General features: G+C 33.4%; 1 protein-coding gene across 1 annotated transcript; it reads right to left on the bottom strand.

The window, feature by feature from the left end:
- Positions 1 to 18,806: 18,806 nt before the first annotated feature.
- Positions 18,807 to 21,154, bottom strand: LOC108464383 (glyceraldehyde-3-phosphate dehydrogenase, cytosolic). The gene is made up of 11 exons (XM_017764663.2): positions 20,968 to 21,154; positions 20,821 to 20,853; positions 20,612 to 20,712; positions 20,410 to 20,525; positions 20,220 to 20,319; positions 19,931 to 20,138; positions 19,747 to 19,844; positions 19,515 to 19,657; positions 19,336 to 19,419; positions 19,157 to 19,246; positions 18,807 to 19,064 (listed from the first exon to the last, which is right to left on the bottom strand). The coding sequence occupies exons 1-11, from the start codon at positions 20,969 to 20,971 to the stop codon at positions 19,013 to 19,015; spliced, it is 1,029 nt and encodes a 342-aa protein (XP_017620152.1). The 5' UTR covers positions 20,972 to 21,154; the 3' UTR covers positions 18,807 to 19,012.
- Between the last annotated feature and the right edge of the window lie 1,281 nt (positions 21,155 to 22,435).

Below are 22,435 nucleotides of genomic sequence, written 5' to 3'. Positions count from 1 at the left end.
ACCAAACAAAATTAAAATTTTAGAGTTAAATTTATAATATTATCGATTTAATTAAATGAGTTATTAAAATATTAAAATAGGAAATCAATTCAACCGATGTAATTGTTGATTCAATTAGTTTTTAGTACAATTCAACTAGTTTGTAAATTAGTTAGTCTAACCCAGACCTGTTCATGGATCAGGCCATCCGGCTCAGCCCGAAGGCCCAACCTAAATGCGGTAGACTTTGGGCAAAAATATAAACCAGAAAAATAAGTTTAGGCAAAAAAATAAAGCTCATTTAAAAAACAAGTCGGGCTTCGGGTACGCCATTTTTTGCTCAAGCCTAGCCCTGCTCGAATCCACTATTTTGTTTTTTTGTTTTTGTTTTTTTTCCTTATTTTGCTACCATTTTACTATTATGTTGCTATTATTTTATTGTTATTATTTAGATATTGTATAAAACTTATTTTATTGTTAATTTTTTTATTATTTTAGAGGCATTTGTTAATTTTGTTATTATTTTAGAGGTATTTGCTTGTTAAGTTGCATCTATCTAAGTGTTAATTTAAGTATACATGTTTTTTTAATTTATTTTCAATTTGTTGGGAGATTTTTATTTTGCTGTTTTTAGTACTTTTGATGTATTATATATATTTAGAAAATATAAAAAAATTTAATACAGGTCGAGCCCGAATTTTAGCATTTTTATCTGAACCAAGCTTAAGCAAAATTTTAGGCCATTTTTCAGGTCGGGCTAATCTTGGGCCTGACAAACAGGCCTAAATTTTTTGTTGGGCCCGGCTCGACCCATGAGCACCTCTGAACTCTGGCCCCAAGGGCAAAGCCAAAAAGACCATACAAACTCATATTTAAAATAGGGGTAAACTACCCAATTGGTCGCCCAACTTTTAAAATGATTTCATTTTAGTCACCCAAGCACTAAATCTCTGATAACGATTGACTGTGCATACCAGATCATATTTACACTTTCATTTTGATCACTTAACTTCTAGGCCACTTTCATTTTGATCACCCAAAAAATCCTTCAAGTATTGACCATGGTTAAAAAAACATTATGTGACACCCCAAACCTGACCGGAATGGGCTAACCTGAATCTAAAGCGACACGTTAGCCACCGAAGTGACTCTCCAGCACAAAACCACCCTAAAACACACCCCAACCTTATAACACTCAATTCTAACTAATAATTATCTAATATTCTTGCGGAAGCGATTTGTGAACTATCTTAAAACTATTTTTAATAATTTAACCGTAAGGGTATTTTGATCATTTTACCACTTAAAACTAAGCAGTTCTGATTTTAATTCTGAATGATTACCAACCTTCTTTTAGTCAATTTATGAAACCCCTAAAATTCATTTTAATTAACCTTTTTTCTTTAATCCATTAACTATTAAGGTTATATTAGCTAAGTTTTATTACTTTAATCATATATACAATTCTAATTAATATACCTATAACTAATAAAAAACATATATTCATAATTTAAACATTCAAAATCATGCTTAACAAACAACAATTAAATCATACAATGAACTTACCTTAGCCACAAAGCTATCCACTCCTTGACAAGCTACAATTAAAATGTATTAGTGAAAATTTCATGCTTCAGTCACCAGAATTTCAATCACTATGATATCACTTAGCAATATACCATAATCCACACAACATTTAACCATAAAATCAACATAAAAAAAAACAAGTATAACATTTCAAAATTAAAATTCCAAATAAAAGCCTCAAATATCCATTACAAGTATTGTAACACCCCTAACCCTTATTCGTCACCAGAATAGGGTTACAGAGCATCGCTAGACTTTACGGACTAATTACTAATATTTCATTACCTTTATTATACAGATCAAGAATCAATCATATAATACTCATATTGTTTCTTAGATGGGCCTTTGAGGCCCAAAATACACTTTAGGAGTGAATCAGGACTAAACCGGACACTCAGGGAATTTTTTTTAAAATCTTAAAATTTTTCTTAGAAACAAGGGATACACACCCGTGTGGTCAGGCCGTGTGGCTCACACGGCCAGCTGACATGCCCCTGTCTTAGGCTGTGTGGGCATTCAATTTAGGGCACGCAATCGTGTCCTAACCCGTGTTCAAATTAGGGTAGCTACTGACTTAGGTCACACGGCCAACCACACGCCCGTGTACTAGGCCGTGTGCGAAGTGCAGGGGTCACACGGCCAAGCCACACGCTCGTAAGCTAAGCTGTGTGTAAAAAACTTGAGAATTCTGTTTTGAAATTTTAAAGTGCAGGGGACACATGGCCAGACTACACACCCATGTGCCAGACCATGTGTCACAAACGGCTGAGACACACGTCCGTGTCTCTGTCCATGTGTATGAAAATAGGCCAATTTAAGGCCACTTTTCTCACACTTTTTAACATCAACCTATACACAATATTTCAATATATCAAATAGCCCCAATCAAACAATCAACACAAGCCAAAAATCATATTTTAAACATAATATATCATCACAAAACTCAATTGGCTAAACATATTAGAATAACTCCCTTCATTGATTTACCAAAAATCTTTTACTAAATACATGCATACTAACATATATATATATATATGTGTGTGTGTGTGTGTGTATGTCATTCACAACTATACTTCAAATTTAACTCTTTTCCAATCCAGCCCTATAAATGCCATATAAACCATAAAGTGTATAACAAAATCTACCGTAACAACTGGATAGTGTGACTCGAAGTGTTAATCCAATCTTCCAAACTTCTTGAATATAACACCCTATACTCGTAACCCACGCCGGAGCGGAATACGAGCCATTACCTAACTTGATCTCATGCACACAAACGTTTCCCAAGTCACCAATACTTGGTCCAATTTAAAACTTCTTCAATTTCTACTTTAAACTTCTTATTATGGGCCTACGAGCCCCAAATCGACCATTGAAAACTATTCGAGATCAACCTGGGTCCTTAAACCATCTATAGAAAATTTGATTTTGAAATAGGGCACATGCCCGTGTGGGCATTCTAATGTGGTTGTGTTGATAGCCCGTATGGCTCACACGGCCTAAGCAATACAGGGACACACCTGTGTCCTCCACCCATGTGGAATTAATTCTAAATGCACACCTACAGGGGTTTTTATACGGCCTGGCACACACCCGTATCCCTGGCCCGTGTCCTTCACATGGCCATGACACGCCTGTGTCCTAGCCCGTGTGCAAAAACATCTATTTCTGACGTAAGCATCCCTAAAATGTCACAAGGCCAAGGCACACACCCATGTGCTAAGCCGTTTCCATCACACGGCTGAGACATACGGCCGTGTCTCTGCTCGTGTGTTTACTACCATGTATACTGACTTGAAATTTTTACGTTCAGGGGACACATGGCCCGACCACACGCCTATAGGGGAAATAGTGTGTCACACACGGCCTGGACACACGACCGTATGTCTACTCGTGTGGACGATATAAAGCTATTTACCAAGCCTCCTTGCGACCCTTACTTACACAACCTACACAAAAACAACCAAACCAATACAAGAATAACTTATTTAAACCAATCAGCCACAATAGACTACATATCACTTAAGCAATTACTCATTCATGAGAGTAACTTCATTTGCATATATCAAAATGAATATTTGCCATCATTCAAGGATTAATACAAAATGAAGGGTTTCCAACCCAAGCCAACACGTTTGGCCAGTTCTCAATGACACAAAAATAGTAAAGTCTAAGCCCTATACATGCCATATTTAAAAAATATAAATCAAACTATACCGAATGCTTCGATTGATAGTGTGATCGATATCTCTGACTTTCTTTAGTCCTTGAGCTAGATAAGCGACACTCTAAGAAAATAAAAAAGGAGAGGGAGTAAGCATAAAGCTTAATAAGTTGCACATAAATAAATATACAACATAACTTTACCATTCATCAACAAGTATCATAATACACAAGTGGCATAAGCAAAACTTACTCATCATTATTCAATACACCTCATATAGTATATATTGAGCTCACATTTCATATATACCATATAAGTACCTGTACCATTCACAATACGGTTATACTTTCCTTGTTAACTTGAAATCATACTTTCACCGTTGAACCATTTGGAACATTATCGGATACTCATTTAGCCTCAAACATGGGGTCAGGTGCCGATACCATGTCCCAGACATGGTCTTATACAAGTTCTAACATATTTTTGCCGATGCCATGTCCTAGACATGGTCTTACACTGACACATCTAGTAGCCGATGCATGTCCCAGACATATCTTACACAGGCTTACGTCTCGAGGCCGATGCATGTCCCAGACATGTCTTACACTAGCACTCGTCTCAATATCTATGCCATGTCCTAGACATGGTCTTACATTGGCTCTCATAATGTGGCCGATGCATGTCCCAAACATGTCTTACAGTAGCTCACAGCAAGTGACCCAAACGTCATGGCATGAATATCCAATTTATTTCCTAAAGTTCAATCGGGAATTCCACTATCTCTATTCTCATCACATTTTCTCATTTCCACAATCAAGCAATTTATCTATAATAATTTCAATACAATTCAAATACATATATTATTAATGTAGTTTTACTATTTACATACAACTTACCTTGGATTACAAAAGACTAGTCGATTTAGTCGATTTGCTTGACCTTCCCCCGGTCTAGGTTCGAATTTGGTATTTCTTGATCTATAATAGAAAAATATACTTATTTAGTCATTAATTAAAATTAGGCAATCAAAAATTCATATTTTTGGTAAAGGACCATTTTACCCCTAGACTTTGACAAAATGACCATTTTGCCCCTAGGCTCGAAAATCGATTTTTATCGAATTTCTTCTTATCTTAAATCTAGCCAAACCATTTTTACTCTATAGTAACTCCAAATTCCCACTATGTAACACATTTATCATCTATTTTACAACTTATGCAAAATAGTCCTTTTAGGTGTTTTTCATGCTAACACCTTGTACGAAAGTTGTTTATTAGACATCTAAGACTCATTTTCTTCCTTAAAAACTCAGAAAACATTACAAATCTTTTCATGTCAAAACCCTAAGCTCTTAATCATTTTGCAAAATAGTACCCTCATTTGAAAGCTGATGCTTCAAAGGTCTCAAAAATGTAAAAATCATCAAGAAAAACTATCAAAATCACTTACTTGTGAGGATTACAAGTTGATGAAATTTTCAAGCTTTCAAACCCCCTTCAATGGATGATTTTCGGTGGAGAAAGAAGATGAAAAAGGGATGATATCATCTTTCCTTTATTTACTCATATTTTAGTCAAAATAAGCCACCTAACTTACCAAACTTTGAAAATTTGACCACCTTTGTCTCCTATGGCCAGCCATGCCTCCCTAAAGAGTCTAATTGCCCTTTAAAGACCCCCAATTTAGGTTTTCTAGCTATTTGACACTTTTAGCTATCAAAATAGAACTTTTGCAGTTTATGCAATTTAGTCCTTTTTCGCAATTGGGCTCACAAACGTCACAATTAACTCACCAAATTTTTCATGCACTCTTAAAAACATGTTATAACATCTAAATAATTATAAAATAATTTATTCGACTCTATATTTGTGGTCCTGAGACCACTATTCTAACTAGGCCCTAAATCGGGCTGTTACATTGAAAACCTATAAAGAATATTAAACTACACAAGTAAGCTTAATGAAGCTTAGTAAGTTCATTAGTTTAAAACATAAATCTTATCGAAAAAACTATAACAATTCATTTAATTAAATCATTCAATATACAATCTCTTCCAATCACAGCTCAATTGATGAATTCACTTATTTGAGCCCAAAATCATTAATAACTTTAAGGCTTTAATCATCAATTTCAAATGTCACTTACCAACTTTTATCAAATCGGAGAACGTCTTACAGATATGAGTACATCGTATACGGAAGCTTGAAAGCTACACAGAAGCACATAAGTGCTAAACAAAAACCCATAAGGGTTAATCTGAAGCTTGTAAGAGCTAAACTGAAACCTAGAAGTGTAACAACCCATTTTTAGTCAAATCAGAATAATGGTTTCGGGACCACAAATTTGAGGTCAAAATAATTATTCTTTAATTATTTTAATATTTACAGCATAATAGTATGATTGTGTGAGAATTTCGTTAAGAAATTTTATCGTTTTAATGCTCAATTTGATAAAAATGACTAAATTGCGTAAAGTGTAAAAGTGGTGTTCTAATAGCTAAAGGTGTCTAATAGCTATGAAACCTTGAAGTAGAAGTCCTTATGTGGTAATTAATCTATTTTTCAGATAGTGGATGATAGTGGCTTGGTATTTGGTGTAATTAATAAGTATTTTAAAGGTTAAATTAGGAAATTATCAAATTAAGGTTAATTAAATAAAATAAAAACAAATTTTCATCTTTATTTTCCTATATCGACCTAATATAGAAGAAACCCTAGCCATTTTTGAGCTTGAAGTTTCGACAATCTCTTCCTTGACAAATTGGTATGTATTTTGTCCCGTTTTTAATGATTTCTATGTTTTTGGAGTCGTTGTAACTTAATCTAGCTAGCCCAGGGACTAATTTGAAAAATTATTAAAGGTTTAGGGTTTTTCCATTGATGAATGAGCATGTTTTTTTATGTTTAATGGTATAAAGTGTATGCTTGTTGTTAGATAAACAACATTTGTTAAGTGATTTTTGACAAAGTGTCATTTAGGGATTAAATTGATAAATGTTGAAATTTTGTGGTTAAATTGTGAAATAAATGAAAAATATGGGCTGGTAGGGACTTAATTGAAATTCAGCTAGCATGGGCATAAATTAAATTTCATGAATTTGTATTTTTATGAGATAAGGACTAAATTGTAAAAATGTTGAAATATTAGGGGAAAAAGTGTAAAATTTTGTTAATGTGTATTTTGGATTAAATTGAATAGAGTGATAATTAAATAAGTTAATTTTGATTACATTTAGATTAAAAAAAGTGAAATTCAGATTTAGATCAGGGGAAAAATAAAGTATCGGACTAGTCGATTTATTTCGTCGTTTTAGCTATCGAGGTAAGTTCGTATGTAATAAGCATTGTTATATTTGTGTTTTAAATGCTCTGATATTGCATATATTGTGATTACAACCTCGCAGACGTATTCGATGACAATTCAGCAAATGAGAAATCTCGGTTGAACCTTAGGAATAGATTAGGATACGAATGACATGTCGTTAGGGATTATGTAATTTGGGTACTGGTCCATATGTTCTACCTTTGGCTGAGTTATCTAGCATGTGTTACGGATTCTCATCAGCTTGTGTGAGCAGCACCGTGTAGCTTTGTCATGACCGTCAGCTTGTGTGAGCACACCCGTTTATAGCTCGGGAGTGAGCATTATATGTGATATGAGATTAAGATAGCTTCGGCTATATATGTGGCACTTAGGGTGTGAGTTTCTTGGGTATCCAATAGTATTCCAAATGGTTCAACGGGTATAACGAAGATATGAAATGGTGAGAAATAGACATCTATCAGTACAGGTGTAACACCCCTAACCCGTATCCGTCAATTCTCATTCAAGAGTACCCATTAGAGCACTTTATCAAATGACACACTCTCGAGCCACATATCGTATTACAGGATTACCAGTCCAGGCTAAATCCTTTATGTAATGTATGCTCAGAAGAGCTCAATTGCTGTGTGGCACAAGTCGGAGAGTTATACGGGGTCGAACAAGGCCTATAGCATGGGCATGTCCAAGGGTCACATGGGCATGTCCCTTGGACTACAAGGGCGTGTGAGCCCTGCACCTTGGTAAAGTTTTTAAAATTCATGAAAAATTTTTAAAGCTTTCAATTAAGTCTCAACTCGATTCCAATGCTTATATTGGGCCTCGAGGGTCCATTTAAGGGATGTTATGAATAATTTCGGTAAATGAATAGTAATTAACGTGAATCATTTGTAAATGTTCTGAATGTTTCGGTAATACTCCGTAACCGTGTTCCGGTGACAAATACGGGTTAGGGGTGTTACAACAGGTATGTACAGAAACTATATAAGCATCGAATCTATGGAAGTTGTGAGTTTATGGTAAATTATTTGATTGAATATATGTTAACATTGTGGTTAAATGTTTCATAGTATGTTATGTTCGTATTTTGAATGTTACTTGAATGGTGAGCTTTGCTTATTATTTCATACGAGCTTACCATGCTTTATAGCTTACATTTTTTTTCTGTGTTTTATAGTGAAATCAAAGTTAGCTCGGATTCGAAAATCGTCGGAGACCTCATCATACTATCAAGCTATCACTTTGGTACTTTTGAGTTTATGTTATGGTTATATGGCATGTATAGGAGCTTTGGTCATTCCGGCATATATTTTGGTAATGAATTTAGCCATTTAAATTGGCTTGTAAATGTTATGTGTATGGTTGTGTTAATAGCCATAAGAGTTGGCTTATTTTTGGCATATTGATGATGTATGTATATATGTGAAAAAGGATCTTTAATATGTTGTGCTTAATTGCCAATTATAGGCTTGTTGTGAATTAGTATTATGAATGCCAAATTGTTGACATTTAAGTTTGGTTTGCTTTTGTTTCTAGGTAAAGTAATGCATAATTGTAAGTTACCATTTAGGTGATTTGTGATTGTGAGTTTAGCATGAATGAATGGTCAATTTGATATTTGTGTGCATTGTGGTTAATGGTATGGAATTAACATGAATTATGCTTGGTTAAAGTTGGATGAATGCCTATTTATGCCATGTTTTGGTGCCATTTGGTTTAATGTAGGTATGTGCTATTTGGGTGGCAAAATAGCTTGGTAAATAGCCTATTTTTTGTCCACACGGGCATGTGTCTTAGCCGTGTATGATACACGGTCAGGTTACACGACCGTGTGTCCCCTGGTGTTGAATTAAAAATCAAGTCAGTATGCTCCACATGGCTTAGCACACGGGCGTGTGACTTGGCCGTGTGGCATAAGGCAGTATAGCCTACAGGTTTGGCACGGCCTAGCACACGGCTTGGCACACGGGCGTGTGAGGCCATTTCGAAGGGCACACGGGCTGGTCACACGGGCGTGTGGTTAGCCGTGTGACCCAAGTCAGTGAGTTACACGGGGTCGAACATGGGCTAAAACATGACTATGTGATCCCATTTCAAATGTTCACACGGCTTGTGACACAGGCATGTCTTTGGCTGTGTGAGACACACGGCCGGGCCACATGGATTTTGGAAAATTTTCTATGTGTTTCAAAAATTTCATAAGTTATCGGTTTAGTCCTGAACCACCCCAAATGCATGTTTAGGGCCTTGTAGGCTCATATTAGGGACAATGTGAATAATTTTAAATGATGATTACATGAAATTTAAAAATGTTTGTGTAATGTATGTTTAATTGTATAATAAGTCTGATAATACTCCGTAACCCTATTCCGGTGTTGAATACAGGTGAGGGGTGGTACAAGAAGGGTTAAACTAAAACTCATATGAGTTAATTGAAGCTCATAAGAGCTAAACAGAAAGTAAAGACGAAAGTCCGCAACAAATGCTGAACCTCGGTTTACTTGGTAATTTACTGTCAATTCTTCATTTGCACTGAACAACTGTACTAAATCCTGTGTTCTGTTCACTTTGAACATTTGATTCAATTTCATAATTCTTACAATAATTTTATTTTCAACAAATAATATGAATAAATACATTCTACCATTCATCAATTTAACAAATAACATTAAAAATTTAACCATACGAACTTACTTGAGCTAATTTGTAAGTTTGTAGTAGTTAGGGACTATTCTACTAATTTCCCTTTTTCTCGTTAACCTACGGGCTCTTGATCTAAAATATAAAATTATTCATTCATTAGCACATATTTCAATTCTAATTCACTTCACAATTTATACCTCTCAATTTTTGAAATTACACAATTACCCTAACTTTTACAGTTTTTACAATTTAGTCCCTTACTAATTAGCCCATCAAATAAGCTATTTTTTCTCAATTAACATTTTATATAAATATTATAAGCTATTACACAGCCTTTGATAAACAGAATTTAATACAAAGCCCTAAGTTTTAATCTTTTTCACAATTTGGTCCTAAAATTAATTTCTATTAAAATTACTTGATAAAATCATCATATAACAAAATTAAAGCTTCAATTATATGTTAATTCATCATAAAAGTCCAGTACTCATCAATGGTAACTTTCAAAATTATCCATAAAATCAAAAACTAATGAAATAGACAATTGGACCTAGTTGGAAAAATCTTAAAAACACAAAAATTTCAAGAATTGAACTCACTTGTAGCAAAATATGAAAAACTAGCTTTTAGACACCTTCTATGGTGTTTTTTTCTGAAGAAATATGAAGAAATATCTAGATATTTCTTTAATTGCTATTTTATTTGTTTAATTTTGCAAAATTTCCAATTTTGTTCTTAGTTCGTATTGTCTCTTTATCTTTTCTACGCTTATGTCGTTTCAACTTCTTCACTTAGGCAAGTTACTCATCAAGTCCTTCCTATTTACTATTTAATGCATTTAATCATTATTTCTTTAATTAACAAGTTTTGCACTTTTTTCAATTTAGTCCTTTTTATTTAATTAACTATCTAAACGTTAAAATTTTCTAACAAACTTTAATACTAACTTAATGACACTCCGTAAATATTTATAAAAATATTTACAGCTCATTTTATAGAATTGAGGTCTCGATACCTCGTTTTCGAAATCACTTTACCTAATAATTCCTTCTAAAACAAAAATCACTAATTTAAAAGTCTTCCTAAAATCAAATTTAACTCGTAAATAATAAATAATATAATTTTCAAACTCTCTTGTCAGATTTAGTGGTCTCGAACCACTGTTTCTGATACTACTGAAAATTGGGCTGTTACAAGTATATCAAACTATCCCAATTGAGTGCCAAAATGCCCTCTAATGTTTCTAAAGAAGAGACCTTAATATATACTACCAAATAACCTTAAACTTGGACCAGCCTTGCCCTTGCTCCTTAACTCCCCAAAATTGAAAAAACTCTTCACAAAGCTGTGAGGGTGTGAGTTGAAAAAGCTTAGTGAATGGCCATAAAGTCAATAAATAAATCACACCAAAACATACTTGACCCAAGGTAAATCATGTATCAAATTTTAAGCATATGAATCATAATTTTAATTACATTTTCATGCTTAATTATAACATTCAATTGACTGAAATTTCCAGCAACAATGCAACATCATAACATCATAATTCCATATTTTATTCCTCGAGTAAAAATCTCATTTATTATGGCAAATGGAAACATAATTTAATTAGCAAACAAACATTTATATTGGCAAATGGCATCCATGGAAAAATATAAACATGTGATCATGCATTGGATAAACGGGTCTCCTATAACACCCATATTCTGTTTCCGTTGCCGGAATAGGAGACGAGATGTTACCAGTCAAGTTGGAATAATTAATAATGCATTACATTCAATAATCAATTTAATTCCATAAATTCAAGTAATAATCAATATGGAAGATATCATTTAGTTTCGGGTCTTAAATCGAGCTTTTGAAGTTCTAGGAATAAGTTACAGACATCCAGTAACCAATTCAAAATAATTCAAAACATTCAGGGAGAAATTGAAAATTTTCAAGTCAAGGGTCACACGGCTGTGTGGCCAAGCCGTGTGATAGAGCCCAGCCCATGTGGCTCCAACATGGCTGTGTGGTTATCCTACACGCCCGTGTATGACTTCATATTCGTATGTGCATGGACCGTGTAACTCTCTTATTTGGATCACATGACCGTGTATCAAGTCGTGTGCTAGCCTGTGTAACAATTGAAATATACTCACAAGGCCGTGTGTCTGCCCGTGTGAAAACTGCACCTATATTGTTTTTAAACACACTTTGAGCACACGTTTATTTGGGTTCCATGTGTGTGCCCCAAAATGACCAAATCCAAGCTTAACTTTCATCCCTTTTCCTTAGGTACCTAAACTCATTCAATTATACAATTTCATAGACCAAAACCAACTTCAAACACACTCAAACATGTCAATAAACTCAACCTATGTATCAAACCAATGTGTCACTATTGACACCTCAATATATTTCATCACATTTCACTTCCATATAAATACAATCACATTATAAAAACGTACCATAATAACCATTTTATCACAAACTTTAAGTTATCACATAACATAGCATCTCATACTTTAACCATTAAGTCATATCTTGATAACATGAAGGTCCTCACAAGACATTCAAGAACACATCATAAGTATAGCATCTTACTCAACTAAGTAATTGACACAACTTATACATAGGGGTCCTAATACATGCCATATAAACCAAAACCGAAAATCAAAATCTACCAAAGTCCCGAATAGTGTGATTTCTGGTGTATTTAAGCTTTCAAAACATAATCTAAAAAATGAACTAATTACAGATAAGACTTGAATAAAGCTTAGTAAGCTTGTTTTATAATTTGATAAACCTTCAAATTAAATATAGAAATCAACTAATATTAAACAGAGAAATTTCCATAATACGTAATCTATATCAGCAATTAACAACCAGTTCGGTAGTTCAGTATACTCAGTAGATAATGCTCGATTGAGCCTTATTTTAGTATATCCGTATATCTCGCTCAGTTGAGCTCTCTTCAGTATATCTGTAGATTTTGCTCGTTTGAGCTTCATTCAGTATATCAGTAGATTTTGCTCATTTGAGCTTCATTTAATATATCGGTAAGGTTTGCTTGTTTGAGCTTCATTTAGTATATGACGTCATATTCAATAGCAGTGTATCAATAGAGAATTCAGAGATAATTTGAATCATAATGAATATACGAACTTACCAGACTAATTTGCAGAAATTTCAAAGTACAGAGACTGCTCCACAATTATTCCTTTTTCGCAATTATCGACACGTTCTTGATCTAAAATAATTAGTTTCATTCAAATGATTAGAATAACAACACAATTTGATCCTTTTTGGGAAATTTACCTAATTTTTCCTCAACTTTTCATCTTTATTCAATTCAATCCCTAGGCCCTGATCATGCAAATTACCCATTTTTCCTTAACACGCATATTAGTCAATTTTTCTATATCTTCATATCAGCCCCTATTTTCTATACTTTCACCCCAACTAAAATAAATTTATCATTTGAATCAATTTAGCCCCTAAACATTAAAATCACAAACAATGTAACAACCCGATTTTGGGTCTAGTCGAAACAGTTGTTTCGAGACCACAAATTTGACATAAAAAATGTGTTTTTATTATATTTTTATGGTCTAAATTTTTATGAAATTATTTTTTAAAAATTTCGTTCGAAAATTTTGACATTTGGGCACTCAATTCAGTCAAAAGGACTAAATTGTAAAAAGTGTAAAAGTTGAGTTCTACATGCTACAAGTGTCTAATTGTTATGAAATTTTAAATTGGAGGTCCTTATATGGTAATTAGACCATTGGTTAAGTTGGTGGACAAAAATGGATATGGTTAGGCATGTTTCCAAAGTTTTTCATTAAGGGCATTTTGGTCATTTGGCTATTAAAATGAATTAAAAACAAAACTAAAAGCCAATTTTTGTCCATCTTCAACCCCTTGACCGAATTTCACATGAGAAAGACATAGCTAGGGTTTTTCAAGCTTCCAAGCTCGATTATAAGTCCGTTTTAGCCCCATTTTTAATGTTCTTTATATTTTTGAGATCATCGTAGCTCGGTTTACCTATTTCTGCCAATATTTTAAGCTAGGGTTTATATTTAAAAATTTATATAAGGATGAAATGCATGTATTTTGATATTTTATGGAAAAATATGAATGTTTGGAGTGTGATAAATAACTTTTACTAAGTTATTTTTGATGAAATTGCATAAAAGTACTAGTTTGTAAAAAGTTGTAAAATGTGTGTAAGTGTGTGATTTAGAGCAAATTGTGGACTGCTATAGTTATGAAAATGGTTTGGCTAGGCCTAAAATACAAGGAAATTGAATAAAAATTATTTTTCGAGCCTAGGGGTAAAATCATAATTTTATAAAACTCTAGGGTTAAAATCGTAAATTTTTCCATAGGATGTTTTTGGGCTAATTTGAATAATGTGAGCCATTAATAAGTCAAATGTGTTATTATAGATCAAGAAAGACATGGAATCGACCTTGATCGGGGAAAGGAAAAGATATTAGACTTAATTGCAAAATTACTATATTTGCACCGAGGTAAGTTTGTATTTAAATAATATATAGATTCTTTTTATGTTATTATATTTCGTTATTATATGAGATTTGGCTGCCTATAGAATGATCAATTGATGCCAATTACGAATCGAAATAGACTATGAATGAATTTGTTAAATGTTAAAAAGTGAGGAATTTCCCGGTTGAACCTTCGGAATAGAAATGATATGAATGATCCATTGTGAGAACACATGTGTACAGGGGCGTAGCCAGGGGGGCCTGGCATGGGCCCCGGCCCTCTCTAAAATGGAAAATTTCATTTTAGGCCCTTGAAATTTTTTAAAAAATTTAAATTAGTAAAGGTAAAATTGCACTTTGGCCCCCTCTAAAATTATAAAAATTCAATTTAATCCTTTACAAATTATAAAAATATAAACTATAAAAAATTAAAATTTCATCCGGCCCCCCCAAAAAAATTTGCTGGCTTCGCCCCTGCATGTGTAGTACTATGTGCAAGCTACTATGTGTTTAAGAAAGTTTTAGGTCATCTGTGTAGTACTAAGTGCAGGCTACTACGTGTACTAGATAGTTAGGTCGCATGTGTAGTACTAAGTTCAGGCTATTATGCGTACTTGACATCTTCGATCACGTATGTAGTACTAAGTGCAGGCTACTACATGTATCAGATGGTTAGGTCACGTGTGTAGTACTAAGTGCAGGCTACTACGTGTACCGGATTGTTGGTCGCATGTGTAGTACTAAGTGCAGGCTACTATGCATACTAGATAGCTTCGGTTACAAGGATGGTAATATACACAAGCAACCGTGTATCTGTTATTATTCTGATGAGTTCGATGGGAAATCGACTAAGTAAAAATACATGTGAACATGACCATGTGATGAATAAGTGCAGGTATATGTTTGTGAAAATTTATGAGCAATGTGCTCGATAGTTGAGCGAACTTTCAGTAAGATGGAATGGAGTCAGTAAAATTATGTAAGAGTGAAATTTGTAATAAAACAGTTTTGGACAGCAGTAGTTGTGTAATTTTGAAAAATTACCAAAAATTGTGAAAATTTAATTAGAGATTGAATAAGATATGAAATTAAATATTATTGAGTCTATTTTTGTATAAAGGAAACGGTGTAAGCAAAAGAATTTCATATTATGAGATATTTGAATTTTTGTGAGACAGTGTCAGAATGATTTTGAAATCCCCTATTTTTACTTGAAAAAATCATTAAAAATTGTACAAAAATAATTATGGGTTATAATTTATATTTTTAAAATCTTTAATGAGTCTATTTTCGAAAAAAACAAATAGGAATATTATCCAAATCTTGTATGTAGAGATAATTAATTTTCAGTACAGAGGGGTCGGAACTATTGGACAGCAAAACAAGGGTGACTTTAAAGAATAAACTGTATTTATTGGCTAGAAAAAAATTCTTAAAATTTTATGGTAAGAAGATATGTGAGTCTAGTTTCTGGAAAAATTATCGGATCTTAATTTGGAGTTCTGTAGCTCCAGATATAAATAATTTAGTGACTATAATTCAAGAAAACTGCTTGACCTGAACATGTGTATATATACTATTATGATTGTTTTATCTTCAGAAATATGTTGATAAATCGTTTATTATTTACGTACTTACTTACTTACTAAGCTTTATGCTTACTCTCTTTTATTTCCTTTGTCTTATAGTATCACCAAGCCAGCTTAGGATTCGAAGATCGGCAGAGATCCATCCACACTATCAATACTATTTGGTATTTTGAAAACAATATTTTGGAACATGGCATGTATAGAGGGCTTGGTTATTTTGTTTTATACCATAACTAATTTGGCCTAAAATGTTGGCCTTCAATATTTAATAGCTCATTTTGCATATGACCATTGATATTAATTAATATTGTTTAAGCTATAAGGTATGATGATGCATGATTAAGTATGAAAATTGAATTATTTTAACTTGGATATAAAAATAAATAAATAAATAAATATCTATGTCATGGTTTCGTACGATTGCATGTATTATGTTCTGATAATGTCTCGTACCCTGTTCCGGCATAGAACACAGGTAAGGGGCGTTACAAAAAATCACTTTACAAAATAGTCCACCCAAACAATAAAGTTTCATATTCCATCATAAACTTTAAAGAATAGCTCAACTCATCAATGAAAACATTTATAACATTTAACAGTTTCACAAATTGATCCTCAGGTTAGCTAAATCCAGCTAATACGAACTCAAAAATAAGAAAAATACTAAAAATTGGCTAGGATTCACTTACAAATCGAAGCTTCAAAGCTTGGAAGCTAAAACCCTAAATTTCTCTCTTTGTCGTGAAAAGGACAAGTCAAAATCATCTAATTTCATCTTTTAATTTTCTAATTTTGTTTTATATAGCTGGTTATTTTTATAATTATTCCAACTTTTATAATTAATTCCATTGTTTAATTATCCTTTTAACCCCTTTTAATTTAACTATTCAACTTTTATAATTTTTACAATTTAGTCCTTTTTACTCATTAAACTATCTAAATGATAAAATTTCTTAACCAAAATTTAATATGACTCTAAAGACCTTGTAAATATCCTAATTAAATCATATTTATGAAATATTTTGTCGAAATTATGGTCTTGAAACCATTGTTTTTGACACTACTAAAAATCGGGTTGTTTCATCACCTATCTCCCAAATATCGAATACAACACTCTGATTGAGTGGTGTGTAGCCATACACTCCCTTATATCGTCTCAAAATCGTCAATAATTGAGTGGAGAGAAAGACTCAACACTCCCTTATCCACTCCAACAAAATCAATACTCCTAGAGTCATATGCTCACATATAACACATATAGTGGCGAGTACTCACTAATCCTATGGCATGCCATCTATGTCTAATGGATCCACCATGCAATGTTGCCAATATAACCAATTATACATGGCATAAAAACTAATATTTAAGCACTTAATTCATGTTATAAAAATTCAATTTAAAGCATGTCACTTAGCAATTTTAGTACCAATATAAATAAGCACAATAAGTGTCATTGTCCATAGATCTAAAACCAATCATAAAACTATCATCTAGTGATCTAATATACAGTAATCCATGCTCCAATCATTAATCAATACAATCAATACAATCCAAATCAATCATACCAAACACACGATTCACAATTTCCATAAATTATTTACAAATATGCTTATATAAAATTAAAGTCAATTTTTTGAAATCTAAAACTTTTGATATACAATTGAATCATTAGAAACACAATTCAAAACCTTAATTTAGAATGTAAATAGGCATGTTTACCAATTGCCTTTAAAAACCACCCACTTTCACACTTGCCTTCTCAAGCCAAAGTGTATCAAGTAGCTATGTTTGGACCTCAATTTTGATTAACAATGGGCTCTCCTTGTTGTGGAGCTTAAATAGAGATAGAATACATGTTACAAGCTATCATTAACAACAAGAAAATCAAAAAAGTCATGAACTACATGGATCTAAAACGCCTCTCCAATCTACTTTACCAAAAGCTTACGGTATAGCCGAAACACAAAATTTAGCCCCGTAAATAACCTTCTCCGCACCAAAAACCATTTTGAAACATCATTCCTAATCTATCAACACAAAACCTAAGCATCAATTTCATCAAACAAACCGTTCCATAATTTTCCAGAAAATTAACTCATGTTCTTAGTTAAAAATGGATTTGTCAAAATTGATCAATCAAACGAGTTTAATCTTTTTTTTTTTTATCAAAAAGCTCTTACTAAACATGATTTGAGCTTAGATATCCATTTAAACTTGGATATCTATGAATTCACTATTTATGAATTTCATGTTCAAGAGAGAAGAGATCAAGATCTGAAAAACTATTTTAATCGATTTAAATAAAAAATAATGATTAAAAACAACTTTAAAATGAATTTAGAGTTGAGAAATTACATTCAATCAATCTAGAATTATAAATATTGAAGATTGAAAAGATTTTTAAAGAACTCGGAGATGTACATTATGACCCAACTACAAATTTGGGAGATGTACACTGGGAGATGAGATCTAATCTTTTATATGTGGACATCGGGAGATGTACTATCGGGGGGTAGATGTGTGTTTTGGGCCAATCACCAACTCTGTCGAGAGAAAGAAAGGATGGGGCAATTACATGGGCTTGCAGTAACGCTGTAATCAGCCCCAACTAAGCAAAGCATGCAAGTTTTATCGGCATAAGCATTCTGTGTTTCGGTAATTGCATATAATAGTATCTCTCGATAATAATTATAATAAAACAAAGTAATATAAATTTTGGATAAACTACATTCTTAGCCATCCAATTATTAGTGTACATTATGACCCAACTACAAAATTGGGCCTTGATAATTTAAGGAAAGCTCATTGTTCTCGCCTAACTTGTTTGCAAAATATTATTCTTTTTTAAATCATAAAAATTCACAATTATAATGAACATTCATATCTGATTCATATTTTCTGCAATACTGAAAAAACCGAATGGGTTGCCCCAAATCATTCGAAAACCCATATCCCTTCTCATACAATTGGGTAAACTTGAAAGCAAATAGCACCAATTGAAAGGGAAAAAAACGACAGCACTAATTTGATTGATGTATAAACACCATTTTACTTCATAACATCAAACTGGTAAACTTGTTCACTACACCTTCAAAACCGCAGAAATGTAAACATTCAAGAAGGGGTAAAATCATTGGGTTTTTTATTCCATATAACAAGAAGCTTCTCTCAAACACCTCATATTCTTTAAACCAGAAACACAACTTCTTCACTGGCCTTCAAAAAAAACTTCAACATGCTTTGGTGGATGCCATGTGAACGATCAAATCAATCACACGAGAACTGCAAAAAAAAGACAAGCTTTTTCAAATAACCAGGATTTCAAAAATGGCATAGACTTCAAAAAAGGAAATAAAATGGAAAGCATTCTTTACCTGTAACCCCATTCGTTGTCGTACCAGGAAACAAGCTTCACAAAGTTCTTGTTTAGAGCAATACCAGCCTTGGCATCAAATATGCTCGACCTGTGTTCCATTTCAGGGAATTGTTATAAATAAATGCAACAACACTAGAACTCATTGACAAACAATAAAAATCATAGTTTTCAACTTGCCTGCTGTCACCAACGAAGTCAGTGGACACAACATCTTCCTCAACGTAACCCAAAATGCCCTTAAGCTTGCCCTCAGACTCTTCCCTGAAATTATTAGAGATCATGGATGAGATATTTAATAATAATATAGCAGGAAGGCAATGGTGTCTACAGAAGAAGTTATTATGATAAAAACTTACCTGATAGCAGCTTTGATCTCATCATAAGATGCAGATTTCTCAAGCCTAACGGTGAGATCCACGACTGATACATCGACGGTAGGAACTCGGAATGACATTCCAGTCAGTTTGCCATTGAGGGCAGGAAGAACCTTTCCAACAGCCTACGTATTCTCAATACCATCGGGTACATATATAAGAACTAGCATAACAAAATAAGAAGGAACTGATCAAAATCAGATTGAAAATATACCTTGGCAGCACCGGTGCTGCTAGGAATGATGTTGAAGGAAGCGGCTCTACCACCTCTCCAGTCCTTCATTGATGGTCCATCGACGGTCTTTTGTGTTGCTGTAGACCAAAATAACTTGTTTATTTAAATACGAGCATTAACCCATTTTAATATTAGTTAAATAAAAGGAAAAGAGCTTTATTACCAGTAATGGCATGAACGGTAGTCATGAGACCCTCAACGATTCCAAATCGGTCATGGATAACCTTAGCAAGGGGAGCAAGACAATTGGTAGTGCAGCTAGCATTGGAAACAATGTCAAGCTCTGGCTTGTAGTCTTTCTCGTTTACACCCATTACAAACATGGGTGCATCTTTGCTAGGGGCAGAGATCACAACTTTCTTAGCACCACCCTGTAAAACGAACAATCAATTCCATTCAATTTCAGTGAACACCCCAGTTGACTCAAGCAAATATATATAAAGAAGAGAAACCTTCAAGTGAGCAGCAGCCTTGTCTTTGTCAGTGAACACTCCAGTTGACTCAACAACGAACTCAGCCCCGGCTTCAGCCCATGGAATCTCCTCAGGGTTCCTAAAACCACACAACAATACAATTTTAAAAAAAAAGGGGGATAAACTGATAAACATAGCTTTGAAATGAGATTCCATGGCTATCATTTACCTGATTCCGAAAACAGTGACGGGTTTTTCGCCGAAGAGGAGGGTTTTAGAGTCTTTGACCTTAAGATCATGGTGCTTCCATTGACCGTGAACGCTGTCGTATTTGAACATGTATGTCTGCATTTTCCCCGCCAATATAATTAATACAAAAAAAAAAAGGAATAAAAGTAGAGGCAAACAAAGCTTTTTGAAAATGTTAATACCATGTAATCGGTGGAAATGAAGGGATCGTTAACGGCGACGAGTTCAACATCGTTCCTCTGAAGAGCAACTCTGGCAACCAAACGTCCGATTCTTCCAAATCCTGCACCATTTTTAATTTTTCCCATGCTTAGCATCTACTCAACATTTTAAGCATTGATTTAACTTATTTTCCCCCTAACAAAGTAAATTTATTAGATCTGATAATTACCGTTAATCCCGATCTTAATCTTCTTGTCCGAAGCTGCTTAAATCAAGTCAACGAACGATTAGGAAAACTCAATTTAATAAAAAAACATATTAACAAAACCAAATAATTGCAACAAAAAAAAAAAAGATAAGAAATTAAGTAAATTACCCATTGACGATAACGAGGGAAGTAGGAGAGTGCAGATTCAAGATTTTTTAAGCTAAGCAGAAGGTTTAATAGTGAGATTTAGCGCAGAGAGAAAAGGGCATTGTGAGGTTATTTAAAGGGTGGAGATGGAGAAATCAATTAGGTGAAGCGTGACGTGTCACGTGATGAGCGGGGTTTAATTTTCCTTGGGGCAAAAGAAAAGTGGAGATGGTAGCCGTTGTTTTATTTTAGTTAGAAACGTTGTTTTGTCACCCAAAGAAAAAGATAAATTGTAGATTTAATCCTTCATGAGTGATTTAATATAAATTAATATTTTTTAATTACATGAGGGAAAAATATTTTATTGAAAGTGTATTATGCATAAATAAATGCATTTTACTATATACTTTTATTTATTTTGTAGTTATTAAAAATATAGTGTTTAATTTTTTTGTGGGAAGAAGGGGGGGGGGGGAGTGTCAAAAATTTGTCTTGAATCTAGTATTACTGTATTAGCCGCTGTATTTAATTTAGGAGTTAGAAATGTGAATGTCCACGCGCAGTAATGGGATCTGATTTCACTTGTTTATATAGGGTAGAAGCTTAAGGACAAAGTGTTGGAGACGGTAGCCTTCACCTGCCTGAATGAGAAGGGGAATCGGAATTTTCAGCCTTTTGAACATTCAGCGGCTCAAAGCCGTTGGGTTTTGGAGGAGTCAAAAAAGAAAAAATGAAAAGAAGGTTTGAAAAGTTGCCCAGTGCCCAATGGCAATGAGAGCTTGGGCATGGCAGCTGGCTCACGTGAGCCGCACTCTGCGTGAAAATTACGGTATTTTCTGTTTCCATTTAGGTTCGGTTATAAAATTCAACTGTAAAAAAATCCAAAATAGCTTCTTTCATCATGTTCTTTGCCTGACCTTTGTCTGGTTTTTTTTTTTTTCTTCATTTTGACGCATGTTTTTCTTCATTTTTGAATTTTAGGCAGAATATTCACGAAATCATCTTGTTCTTACGTTTAGAAAAAAATTATGGAACTTTCGAAATAGTCTTTTTCTTTTTTTTGTATTTTGTCCAATTTTCAATAAAAGAAAATTTTGTTTTTCCTTTTATCATTTATCATCTATCACCAAACAAAATCAAGATTTTCACAACCAAATTGGTAATTGAATCTATCATATTATCAACTTAATCAAATAAGTTATTAAAAAAATATTAAAATAAAAAATCTTTTCAACCGATGCAATTGTTGATTCAATTTGTTTTTTAGCACAATTTAACTAGTCCAACCTTAAGGCCAAAGCCGAAAAGACCGTACGAACTCATATTTAAACTAGGGTAAAGCACCCAATTAGTCACTCAACTTTTATGGTGTTTTCATTTTAGTCACTCAAGCTTTAAATTTATGATCAGATCATGTTTCCACTTTCATTTTAATCACTCAACTTCTAAGTCACTTTCATTTTGATCACCTAAAAGAAATCCCTTAAAT

This window comes from Gossypium arboreum, chromosome 3 (genome assembly GCF_025698485.1).
Source record: "Gossypium arboreum isolate Shixiya-1 chromosome 3, ASM2569848v2, whole genome shotgun sequence".
NCBI lineage: Eukaryota > Viridiplantae > Streptophyta > Magnoliopsida > Malvales > Malvaceae > Gossypium > Gossypium arboreum.
This window is presented reverse-complemented; position numbering and strand designations above follow the sequence as displayed.